This window comes from Rhopilema esculentum, chromosome 8 (genome assembly GCF_057945365.1).
Source record: "Rhopilema esculentum isolate cy_ngs chromosome 8, ASM5794536v1, whole genome shotgun sequence".
NCBI lineage: Eukaryota > Metazoa > Cnidaria > Scyphozoa > Rhizostomeae > Rhizostomatidae > Rhopilema > Rhopilema esculentum.
The window spans coordinates 11253151-11266669 of record NC_142822.1 but is presented as its reverse complement, the minus strand read 5'-3'; the positions used below and the strand labels follow the sequence as shown (position 1 = coordinate 11266669).

General features: G+C 37.9%; 1 protein-coding gene across 1 annotated transcript; it reads left to right on the top strand.

Annotated features, from left to right (window-relative positions):
* The first annotated feature begins 105 nt into the window (after window positions 1-105).
* On the top strand, window positions 106-9392 carry LOC135694682 (uncharacterized). Its single transcript, XM_065213509.2, has 2 exons — window positions 106-474; window positions 5925-9392. The coding sequence occupies exon 2, from the start codon at window positions 5945-5947 to the stop codon at window positions 9203-9205; it is 3261 nt and encodes a 1086-aa protein (XP_065069581.2). The 5' UTR covers window positions 106-474; window positions 5925-5944; the 3' UTR covers window positions 9206-9392.
* Window positions 9393-13519: the final 4127 nt, after the last annotated feature.

Here is a 13519-nt window from a genome sequence, read left to right as displayed (position 1 = left end):
GCCCCTAAAAGAGGTATAAATTTCTTCCAATTTACTACTTTTTCAAAGGCTGTTTTGAAAAGGCCCCCTTCATAAAAACAGATCCCGACAATGTTTTTCATCCTTATTTTCCAAATGGGACATTGTCCATTGGGAAAGTCGGGCGTGTTCGAGTAAAAGAAAAAGGCATGAGATAAATCCCCTTTGGAAAACCCACGCACGCCGTCGGGAGATTTACCCTGTGTATCTGCCGTTGGCGTCTTTTTGGCATCACCAGAGCAGCACGAATCTTTTATTTTTGAAATCTTGTGAGTTTTGGGCTGTGAAAAACTGCGACGACAAACAACCTTTGCAGCGCAAACAACATTTAAAGGATGCTTCAACTTGACTTCGGTATTCTCCACCAGGTTGCACCAAGATAAGCAGGGTTGAAGTAAAGAGAATTGTTGGATAAAGAAAAGAGGTGGGCAGTGGGCAAGACGTTTTATAGACTTGGTAAGTGACATTTCGTCTGGCGTTGCAAATTAGGACAAATGGAGAACAAATGTTTTATTGTTCATTAAAACTTTTTCATTGGAAGCGAAAATAATGTTGTTTAATTTCAATACCACACTTTCTTGCGTGCAAATATTAAGTGATTCTCTCATAAAATATATCTCATCATCTAGAAACCTCTTAACGTCGTCTTATTGCTAAAGAGATGTATTTAGTGGCACAACGAAACACTATCTTACGTAAAATCTCACTTTTTTATTCAAGGACTTATTTTCAAGTCAAATTTATGGACTCACATTTAAAAAAAAGATTTTTTAACGAACCTGGTTAAGCGCATAGTGTGGAATTCACTCTATATTATCATTCAGAGTCGAAGCTTGCAATAAAAACGCCACGTACACACGCCCGGGAATTTCGGAAGTGAGGGGCATGTTCCTTAGATTAACCTCATTTATTAGGTTAAGAAATTTTTTAAATAACTCCTTCTTTGAGTCAAAGTGCCCTTTTCCATTTGTGTCCCTTCCATTTTAATATAGTGCCAGTGTCCCTATACACACAGCCAATTTCTACGACTTTAATTTTAACGACCGTGTTTGCTGTCACCTTAAGCGGTGCTTGTAATACCGAAATGTTCTTGCCATAGACATGGCTTTTACACAATTGCCACATATTAGTCTAAATTTAGTTGGTCACAATGCTCGCACGATGGATGGGAAAATATTGAGATTCTTAGGCCGATATTCCCTTACCATTTCGCTACAAGTTGAAATCGTTTTGATTTTTTATTCATTTTTTTCTTTTCTCTGTTTCTTGCTTACCTTTTGGAGATTTTCAAATTTGTTTGCTTGGGGTAGAGCGTTCATTTGAAGGAGCTATTTATTTGAAAAAGGGGTTAATTCAAGGAGTATGTTCGTTTCAGGGAGTCTTTTATTTGAAGTTAAGGGTCCTTTACGTGTCAATATCTCTACAACCTGGATTTCAAAACCGGAGGCCAGATAGAAGACAACAACTTTTAATGAGTTTGAAACGATTTATCTTATTGAAATACAGAAGAGCCATTCCACTTGGCCTTCCTTTGACGGCATCATGTAACAAAATAAATCAATAGATCGAATCAATGTGCTAAACTTATTCTAAATTGTTTAATCATGCAGTTGGGCGCGGAATATGGGCCGGCTAGACTTTTAGAATTAGACGGTTAGAATTAGGCTTGCAGAGAGAGGGGTTTTTCGGAGCTTGTTGTATATCAGAGAAATGCGCTAAGCAAAACTTTAGCCCCATCGAGTGCCTCTTCATTGCACGTTCGTTGTTAATTTGTTTACCAGATTCAAAGGGCTCTTTTTCTCCTGAGACATTTTCTTTTCTTGCTCTATTCTATTCTTTTTCTTTTCGTATTCTGAACCAATACAATAATGTAGCATCTCTCATTCTAAAAGACTTTCCCATGTGCCTGCTGCCTTGTAGATAATCTTCTCCCCAGAGCAACCAAAATGAAATAAAGATCAATTATTCTCAATTCATAAAGTATTTTATCACCCCCAGTGAAATGATAAGAAACAGATTGAAACAGAAAAGGCATTCCACAACTCCCCCTTGTCCCAAGCCTTCAACAGCCCTGTCCATTTCCATCCACTTTATCCAAACGAACCCATTTCCAGACCAGGTACCCTACTTCTTCCATTTCCCAACCCATTTGGCCCTCCCTTCCCGTATCCACATCCAACCCCGCCGACTCTGACCTTATGTCGCCTATACACTTTATCTTTCCAGTTCTCCCAGCCCATCGTTCCCAGAGCCACGCCGTACCATGTTAATGTACTTTTACACTCTAAAGTACTTTTTAAAGCACTCTGCGTCAATAGCCACTTTTCATTGAATATTATAACATATATATTTCATATCTGTATCGCCTTACATTTGCAACCGTGATTCTGGACGCAGGATTGCTAGGGGCGTCTACAAGAAATGGACATATCGAATCAATGCCCTGAACTGTCCCTCGCAGGTTTCTGACTGTTGAGTTGTTTTTTTATAATTTTCTGACCATTTTCAAGCTAATATCTCAAACATACAAGAGGCACACACAATCATTCCCTTTCTGATCTTGAGGCTGTAACCAGGTGGTAGTGACTACTCCTTATCTATATTTTTCTCATTTTTCCTTTTGGATTTCACACATTTATTCATACATTGGTTTTTAGTTTTTACCTGCTATCCCTATAAAAAGAACGTTTGAACCAGCAATGCCGCTTCTGAACTTAAAAGGATTTGATAAATTGTCAAAAATTTCAATTGATTACAAAGTGACAGTGTAAAACCAGGGACCCCACTGTTGGAACATTTTGGGAGAAACCGATATGCCCTCTCATTTTTTCAACAGCAAGTATTATAAGGCTTTGTCCCTAAGTTTCAAAACGCAATATAGCACTGTAATTTTGAAAGGATGGGGATCGGAGGGAGCTGCAAGGCCGCAGGAAAGTCAACTCGGGGCTGGGCTGTTTTTGATTTAGAAAAGACTTAGAAGGAGATTTTTAAATGTCTGCACTTGGCATAACAAAAAACTGATTCAATCAGCAGAAGTCATCGTGTATTCTATTTAAGATGTATTTAATAAGCGTTGTCCATCGAGCAATTCAACAAAAAGCTTTATAGAAATCTGGTACCATTTCAAAGCAGCCATCTTTCAAAAAAGATGTGATTTTAGGGATCCTTGTACCCTTGTTGCAACATTCAACATTGCAAACTGTCTTTGTGTTGAATTTTACCGATTTACCAGTCTGTTTGCCGGTCTGTCACAAAGTGCTGGATGCCATGTAGGCAGTTGCTTGATGATAGCATAGCATTAAACTCAGAATTGCCACCCAGATCCATTTTGATATCCTCGAGTTCTATTTGACGTGGCAGTTTCTTTTCATTGTGGTTGCATTAACCAGTTCCATGTTTTCTAAGCACGTTCCTTGCTCCTGAAAGATGGATTGAATTACTGTAAAAATCATTAAGGACGATAACATTAACTTCCGATTAAGTGGAACTTGCTAATCAATTGGACCAAATTTGATATCCCAAAAGTTGTAAATAGCTTTGAAAAAAGCAAACATTTAGTAAACTAAAGCTTTTCGTCTGACACTCTTCAGAGTTTAAAACGTCAGAACATAGATCGAAAACTCTACGCTAAGAAATATATATACCCAGTTGTGGATCGAAATAGGCCAATCAGAAACACGAGCACATGACTGTAAAGGTTGACCAATCAGTGCCGCTTGCCTATTAGAATGTTACCAATGGAGTCCTAAGGTGAAAACGAACTCCTTTTGTCTACACAGTAGCGGTTTTTTCGTGCTTATGTAGATAGATTCTAAAACTGCTAGGTGGAACGACGATCGGGCTTTACCAATAATCCGAAACATGTCGCCATTATAGTTTTTTGCACAATCTGGGTTTTCTAGCAAATGCTGCCCGATAGCAGAATCGCAGGTTTTATTAGTAATTTTGGATTTGCAAGACCGAGGTGGCTGTTCTCTTTGGGGATGTGTTTTGTTTCTAATATAAGATGGAACGTGTTGTTTTATCCTATCCTCCAATCTTTGGGTGGTGCGTCCTACGTAGCCAGAATCACACTGGCACGTGAATTCATACACAACAGAACTTTTTTTGTGGCAGGAACGCAGTCCTTTTGAATGGACGGAAGGGCCTTTTTTGTACTGTAAACAACACGTGGGTTAACCGCGAAGAAACAATTTGTTATGGCCTGTTTTATTTGGCTTTCAAAACGTAGGGACATTTTCTTTTCTTGCTTTGACTAAATGAAAAAAATTGCCCAAATATTTGCAATGACTAAATGAAAAAAATTGCCACCAAATTAAGTGACAGAGCTCAACAACTAAAACTGACAAATCAACTAAAATATGATATTTAGCTAATACAAACCAATTTTATCTAGTTTGAATAATTCCTGAAAAATAACTCCTTTCCATTACCAATTGTTGATCGATAAAGGTCTGCCTTTTAGACTTGGAGCGTGGAGTGTAGGTTAGATGCTTCAAGCCACACGACGCAACGATCGTAAAGATTCAAAAAAATATCATAAAAAATGGTTGTTATCTCGAAAGATATTCATTTCAAAGAGACAGCTTGATGTTTAAAGTAATATTTTTATCATAATACATGGCACAATATCAGCATTGCTGAAGAGAGGGGGTCAGGGGGGTCACTGACCCGGGGGCCCTTGGCTTTAGAGCCCATAAATAATAACTCAATTGAAAAATGTCTAAGTAATAGTCCAGCCTCTCCATCAACACTAGCATAACATAATATTAGAGACAATAATGACAAAGGTCCATGAAATCGTTGACTGCCTCAGTCTTAAATATAATTTTGTTAAGAATTTCTCATCTTTGTGGGCTTGGGCTAAAGAAGTTTAAGCTGCTGAATGTTACCAAAAAATGTGATTACAGGCAACATACAGGGCAGTATGTATGTCATACAGATTTACACTATGGCGTTCGCATCTATTTGCAACAGTGTGTCGGTTGTGGTCCAATTTTGTTAATGAATGGAACGTTTTCCTTTTTCTAAATTTTAAGAATATCTAAGAAAATTTCATTTTCATGAATTATGGTGCTAAGTTATCAGTTATGCTTAAATTATATCAAACAGCGGATCAGGTATGGTAAATATGATATTTGATGCGTACATTGTATTTCGATCGTATTTAAGAATTAAGAAGTTCGAGATTAAATGAAGCAGTGCGATTGGGAAGAAGCAGAACAAACAGTTGCCAAAAGTATTAAATGTACCTGCGATAAATTATATCACTTCCATTAAATATCCCTAAATCTTTTGCCTAACCCACTTGTTTATTATTTTCAGTTATGAAAACGTTTCATCTTGTACCTGTTATTTTTTATTTCTTTCTAATTCACAGGAGGGGTGAGAAACATGGATTTTCCGACAAAAATTTAACAAGCTTCTATATTGTTTTCATAAATTTTAACATAACATAACGACATCGGAACTGAAAAAATCTTTTGAAATAGCTATTGAATATCCTTTTGAATATTTAGCTTCAAATTTTTTCCATCAAAACATAATAAAGTAAAGTAATTCTGAAAAGGTTCACAGATATCTTTGTCAAGGCATTTTCGCACAAGTTTGCAGGCTCTAAGTAACCTTGGGGTCCTAAGTAACTCATAAACCTAAAAATTTAGATGTTTCCTTGGAATATAAAGATTAATGATCATACGTAGGTCGTAGGTAAAAAAGTTTCGAACACAACAAGAGCTAAATGTTTGATTAAATGCGTGTGTACCGTAGTAGACACATTGATTGTGTTTTGTGTATTAAATTCAAATCAAAATATGCTAGAGTTTTCAGCTCATTAAACTTACAACAGTTTTAGTATAATTTTAAGATGCATGTCAACTGTTATTGAAATTAACTTTTAATTTTAGGCCCTGAATCCATTTGCGATATGGCGTTCAAGACAAGAATCTTTCTATGCCTCGTTGCTGTGGTGATTGCCTCGAATGCAGCAGAGGATCTCAGCAGCAGTGAAAAGACAGCAATAACCGCTGGATTCATGACTGGTGAAAAAATAGCAGAGACAATAGCGAAGTTTGGAGATCCTAAAACATCGAAGGTTTTTGGGGTGATTGATAAAATGACAAGTTTTCTTGGTGCAGCTGGAGGATTTGTATCGCTTATTCTTGCGTTTCTTCCGCAACAGGATTCTGCAGAGTTGGCGTACATGAAGAAACAGTTTACTCTTGTCAATACCAAACTCGACCAAATCACATCTGAGCTAGATAACATCAAAGGATTAATTACATATGAAAACCAAAGAGCTGCTTACCACTCATCTGCCCATGCCATACTATTTGGACATAAGCAAATGATGCGACTCTTCAATGAACTGCAGAAGACAAGATGCACCACAAAGGCCAACTGCAAAAGAATTCGCACACGAATCGCCCAACGTTATATTGCGTCACTTAACGTCAAAGTTCATCTTGACAAAATTTTGCATGGTTCAAGCAAACCCACTTCATCGTTTGGAGATCCACTTCTTCTTCTTGTGAAGAAAACATTTAAATGTGACATTTCAAAGATCAACCAATTTGCTAACGGTGTGTTTAAGCTAGCTTTCAAAGGCCAACAAGTTGTCCTTTTGTATGAAAAATTGACTGGCAGCAAACACAGTATTACCCAAAGTATGAACGATTGGCTTGAAAGTATTTATGACTTGCGGGGAATGTCGTGGAAGTTGAAACAGCAGTGCTTTGATAACATTAAGACACAGATGATCAAGGACATACGGAACAGTAAGTACCAAATTGGATCGCGCACGAATGCTTTAGCAAACGCGAAAGTGAAAAGATTTTTGGAGTTGAAATACCCTTGGCTTGATGTCGTTGCATTTTCATATGACGCTTATGGTAGGGATAACCACTGCACTACAAATGTATACGGTGCTTTTTGGTACATGCCAAGCGACAGGAATGCTAGAAAACGAAATCTAATTGTAAGCTTTGCTGACAAAACAGGCACATATTATAGGCAGAAGTATGACATTCTGAATGGATTACATGACATCGTAACAAGGCGAGCTTTGTTTAGAACCAGTAGAGACTACTGTAAGACTCTCGACGCGATTAGACAGCATTTGAAAATGAAAAATCTATGGAAGTATGTTGTCAGTTTGACAGTTCGAAAGAATTATGGCGGATTTGCAGTTGGAAAAACGAGTGACTTGAAAATTGTCAACAAGAAGTACACTATTCGTTACACAGTAAATAGACGCCAAACAAGAAGTTTTTCGGCCTACATCGTTGTGGTTTTAAAGTCAACGGAACAAGCAAAGAGAAGAGGGTGCATTTTAGCATGTAAGAATAAAGGACAATGTAAGCAGTATCCATACTCAAGTGCACAGTATTGTGAATGCAAACCATTTTACGAAGGGAACCTTTGTGAAAAGCACTCGAAAGCAGCTCTTGCCAAAACAATCGACATGATGGTTACCACGACACTTCAAATACCAGTTCTTAGCGATGTCTATTTTGATATTAAAGATCTCAGAAGGTTTGTTGGCATCAATTTTGTTAATATTCAGAAAGGTATCAGCAATTTGGAAGCAAGCATTCAACGAAAATTCAACAGTCTATCCATTGGCATTGCGAATCAATTTAAGTGGGCAAATTTCATAACTCAGTACAAAGATTCAATTCACACAATCGAGTACTTTTCTCATCGTTTTCAAAAACTTCCTGTGGAACATAAGGACAAACAAAGTTTTCAGGCCGCAGGCAAGACTCTAGCAAACGAGGTACTCCACGTATCTCGTGGGATACGAAAACCGTTATTCCTTCTCAATCAGATGTTAGTCGGAAAATTGAACAAACCTCTTTTACGGCATAAACCGTTGCTATTGGCTTTCATGGAAACCAAAAGCAAAGCTGGGGAGCCTTGTACATCGGCCTACAAGCGGAGAGTTGATAACTATTGGCGGCAGCTGATTCTTCTACAGCAGATTGGCTATATGGTATGGGCACAAGCACTTGAGTTTGTCGGGAGGAAAACCAACCTAGTTGACCAAGTCTACAAGCGACGAATAGCTACTCAGCTTGCAAGCATTAAGGGAAAAACATGCCAATACAGCATTGCGAACTCTGCAAACATCCACTGCAAAGGACATTATCTACACCCTGGGATGCAAATTACAAACAGATGTAACAGAAACTATTATGTTGTTGGCTCCAAGCGGACTTCTTGCAGAAGGAAAGTTTCAAGCTGCAGTCGTTGTCGTTGCTATAGGCCTGGATCAACAACCACGCAATGCTCTAACTTCAATGGGAGGTGTCATTGTAAAAGAGGCTTTTACGGCAATCACTGTGGCAATAGAAACTGTGTTTGGGGACACTGGTCGCGGTATGGATATTGCTTGAGGTGTGGCTATGGCGCTAGGAAACAGCGTCATCGTGGAATTCGTATACACAAATTGGGATCAGGGAGAAGATGTTACGGATCAAGATATTCATATGCACCATGTTTTAGGGGATGTTGCAGAAACCAATATCACTGTTCTCGTAGAAGGAAGTGTATTCCTTCTTACCAAAGATGCAATTATGATAACAATTGTGGGGACAAGCAAGATGAGCAGCATTGCAATGAGCGCTGTTTTTGGCGATATACCGGACTCAATAGCTATGGAGGAGGAAGGGTAGTGTACCTTGATAGACAACGACCGTACTGTCCGTCCGGATCAGTAATGAAGTCATTTGGGCTCCAAAGGATTGGAAATCGGATCAGATACCGGTTCATTTGCTGCAGGCTCAATAAGTACATTTGCTACAACCGTGCAAAATATAGTGGATACTCGTCTGCCGTTCACAATTCTCGTGGACAGAGCCTTGCTGCACAGTCAGTTCATTGTCCGGGTTCAGCCTACCTCTCAGGTTTTAGTTTGTCCAGGAATCGATCTGGTAACAGAATCAGGTACATCTACAATTGCTGCTATTTGCGTTTTCAGAGACACAAAACTCGCTCTTACTGCAATTCCAGGTACACGCGCTGGACAAGTGATGGTAAAGGCAATATCGTCTATCTGGATCGACAGTATGTCGCTTGCGGCCACCGCTATTTCCTGTCGTATTTCAGGCTGCAGCATAGAAGAGGGAAATGGTGGGGTGCAGGAAGTTTTCGCTATCATTACAGATGCTGCAAGATCAACACTTGAAAATGCATTTTCCCTGTGGCATTCGATCAGGTATTCGAAGTTTTAACTGATACTGTGACGGTGTTTTTGATGATTCGAATCTTTGACTATGAAGCCATTTTTAAAAACTATCAAAAAAGTTTCTTTTCGTTTAATATACGAATCTTTTCTTTGGGATAGTGATTGAAGATAAATGCATATTGAATCAGTGTGGTTGTTTCCTTGCAATCTCTTCAATGTTGAATTAATAAATGCGTTTCTGTTGAAATTCTACTTCTTCCATGATTCTAAATGGAACATTTGTAACCACGTCTCTGCTAATTTAGGTGTACTATCAAGTTCTTGATTTTGTGCAATAAAGATTTTTTGCATCAGTAGAACGGTTCGCTGCACGAAAACGTGAGCGTATGAATGTCGCTTTTGTTTGGTTAGTCCCGGATACTGTTTTTTATGCTAGGCAATCCTGTTACACTCTTACTTGAAGTTTCTTTTCTTACTTGTTTTAAGGAACCGGTCGAGAAGACTTAATACACACAGCAAAAAACAGGTCATATGCTAAGAAAGCTGAAATCTTATAACTATTTAAATGGCGGTCTTTGATATCGAGTTTGTATCAAATCAAGTATCAAATTACTGTGAAGGTCTCTAATCAATAAAATAGGACAAATTTCACCAGTTAACAAGCGTAATTCCTCGGTTGATGTAAACAATCGTAGATCTTTTCCACGCTTATTTGATAGGCGCACTAGAAAGGTGTCAGCAAGGTTCAGGCATACCGAAGTCGAAATTGGCAGATATTGTAAAGGAGCTTTACAACGCAAAACCTATTGTCCATTTTGAATTTAGGCTGAAATTTTGTCCATATTGAATGTAGGTCACTTTTCCAAGTAGGCCAAAATAGGCCATGTTTACTTTAATTAAAGTAATATTTACAAACTGGCTAACAATGTCCATACAACATTAGCAAGCAGGAATCAAAAAGCAAACGAAACGAAGAAAAAATAAAACATGATTAACATACCTAAAACAAACTTAGCTCATAGTATCCTAATTAGCAAAGAGCTTTGCGATTCTAATCGCTGAAAGTGAGAATTATTTTCTTGGAAAAACGCCTTTTCCAAAATTTTAATGGGGCATAAAGCCATGTTGCCAAGTGAAAAGAGATGATTGAAAAATTGATAAAAAGAAACTTAATCCTTTTTTCCAAATCATTTCGAATAATGCTGCATCCATTTTGACAGTGTTGGGGAATGGGGATATATGTATTTTTTTCAAAGGAAATCATAGCCTCTGAATTTCTTTACACATATCTTATGAAAAAGGAACTTTAATTAGTTGTGTCCGATGTTTATGAGGACCATTGCTATCACATATGAATGTGGAGTTGTGTGGTTATGCGACGGCGCAACAAGCCTGTAATTTTGTCAATTGGAATTTGTAAAGAAGGTTTTCTACAACTAAGAAAGTAATTCCTAAATTAAAAAGTTATTGCAAAAATTAGACAACGTTGGGAGTACAAAGATAGGAATTGAAGCCTTTATACACTTATTTTTTTATAAAAAACTTGACAAAAGAAACCAGTACTGGGCACTCAGAAACTCCAGTAATAAAAGGGAAAAAATAAAAATCAATTTGATGTTGAAAAAGATAAAAACTCATAAACTGATTGATTATGATCAAAAAAAGATAATGATGTTGTCCTATCTGAGTACAGCAATAAAAGAGGAGGCAAACCTTTAACAGAAATGCCAGGAATATTTATAAACAGAAACGCCGAAAACAGAAACAACAAGCTTCTTGTGGAAAGTTTTTCAGGAGAATTTTTGTGAAAAAAATACCAAACATTTGAATGCGTTTGAAATTTAACGAGCAAAATTCTTGATTACTAACGCTATAGAGAACAAAGTTGGAAAAATGGCACAAATAATAAAAATGAAAACTATGCCAGCAGGTGAAAATTTGTCAAAAGAAAGTCGAGTTGCCACAAAGAATTACAGGAATGTTGTCATTAATTTTTAAAAAGATTCTCAATCTTTTCAGTGGCAAAGTATTACGGCGTTAGCGCTTACATCCCTCAAAAGACAAAAACCCCAAATGATGATTGTGCAGCTCAGATCCTTCCAGACAAATAATAATCAGCATTAAACAGAAAAACGAAACGAATAGCTACCTGAGTGAGAAGAAACAATTTTTGAGGAAAATTAGAGTTCTTCCATGGCTAGGATCAAGTCGAAATTTGCAAGAGTGAAAGGATCTAAACGTTTCAAATATAGGCAGATTACCTGCGAACTTCTTCATGCCAATGCCAATTGTTAATAAAAATTTTGATACTCAATTTGGAGCATGTTTCGACTTTTAAAAAGCGTATTTAAAAGTTTTTCCGATGACAAGCCCCTGAGCCCCCTTTTCATTTCCCACCTAATTCCCTCATTCAGTTGTCCATTGCGAAGGGTCTCAGGGGTGGTTTGGGCCGGGTGGCAAAGTGGCGATCGCCACCCGGGCCCTGTGTACAAAATATTTACGGGCCCTTCCGGGTTGGAGAACATTTTACAACTTAATGTCAAATACTTAATGCCCTAGACTGATTATATTGCGATTAAAGTCCCAATACACGCACTTCAATCCACCCCAAACCCTGGTTTCCGTTATTTCAGCCATGTGTTCAATCTTACGTGTACCCTGGGTACCAAAGCCACAATATTTCGAGCGCCAAGCAGAGAAGCGGATAAGCGTACTCTTAATTTCTTTTCCCGCCCTCTAATTTATGTGGCTTTTGTACCCAGGGTATCTGACCTGGAATGGACAAAAATTGATTGATTAAAAAACATCCATGTTTTAGTTATGAATTGATTTAAGAATTGATTTAAATGTCAGAAACAGTACTGTGGGAACGAAATTCATATTAGGAGGGGGCGGCTGCTCATTGTATCTATTTCCATTTAGTACACTGTTATACAGGACATAAAGCTTAAGCTGCAATTATTGGGAGAGGGCTTCAATAAGTGAAAATAGTGTAATATTCGGAAAAGGAAATAAGAGAAGGGTCGAAAGGAGTCGAGGAGACAGACGGAAGGTTTTCGAAGAATAAAGATCTGTATCAGGATTTAGCAATGCTAGAGCCAAGAGGATTTGTTGACACAAAAATGAAGCAGGAGAGCAATGAGAGCCTTCTTTTCAAGATTTCTCGTTTAGACAATGTCAGAATTGCTGGGTTTGCAAATTGATACTAGCAGCTTATCGTTCAATTGAAAACAACGCCTGGTGCAAATGGAGATCCAGAAAAAGATGATTTCAAGGAACAAGCTATTAGAGAAGAAATATATAGAGAAAAGAATGTGACTTTCAAGGTGGGAATCAAATTAAGAACAAGCTAAAGCTGAGTTACTGTATAATGCAATTATCAACAAAATTTTATCCCAAAAACGAAAATTTTTAGCCATATGTGGGTGCTTTTCGGTGAATATTCAATCTTGTCGTCAAATGAAGGCTGCCTCACTCATGTTGTTAACAAATGATGCCTGAATACCTCCCAAGAGCGAAAAAGCTAGCAATCGCACTGCTTACACCCTATTAATTTAAGAACATATTAATGACAATCCAGCCTCGGATTTTTGCAAAAATTAAGAACAGTCAGCCTGTACCTAAATATACTGGTTCTTATAAAACTATTAGTGAATACAACATGCACCTAACAGCACACCCTTCCCTCTACAACGCGTATAAATGCTTGATGACATTTAGCTGCACCCAAGTTTCCTGTGAAAAATTATTCAGAGCTATTGATAATTTCAAACGAAGAGGAAACTTTCCACTTGATTTCGAGCAAGTTATTGACCAATTCGCTGATCCATCTGCACTTCTTCAAAAAGATTTGAAGCTCTGAGAACTTAAATAAATTTTGATCTTGATTCTTAACTTTACATCACTTAACTTAACGTCATGCTTTTAAACCCTGTTTACACGAGAGGAAAGGTATGGATCCAATTGGGTCCGAATTTAAGAATTAAAATCGATATACTGCTGCTGTTTAGCGCATTGCTTTATTGTCAATTTTTATTAAATTAATCGTATTTTAAGGCCACATTTTTCGTCGGTGTGGCTCAATTTTTCCGCCACGTCCTAAACCGGGCCTTTTGAGTTTTCTAGCCACCCTGCGATTTTGACGCCAGACCGCCCCTGATCACCGCTTAGATGTAGGCAATCAGCAGAAAGCCATTAACGACAGATGCATCTGTTGTTGGGCTTGGCACTGAACATTCACAGCATCAAGGGGATGGCACAATCAAGTCGTTGCATCAAGGTTGCCTTTGCATCAAGGTTGCCTTTGCATCAAGG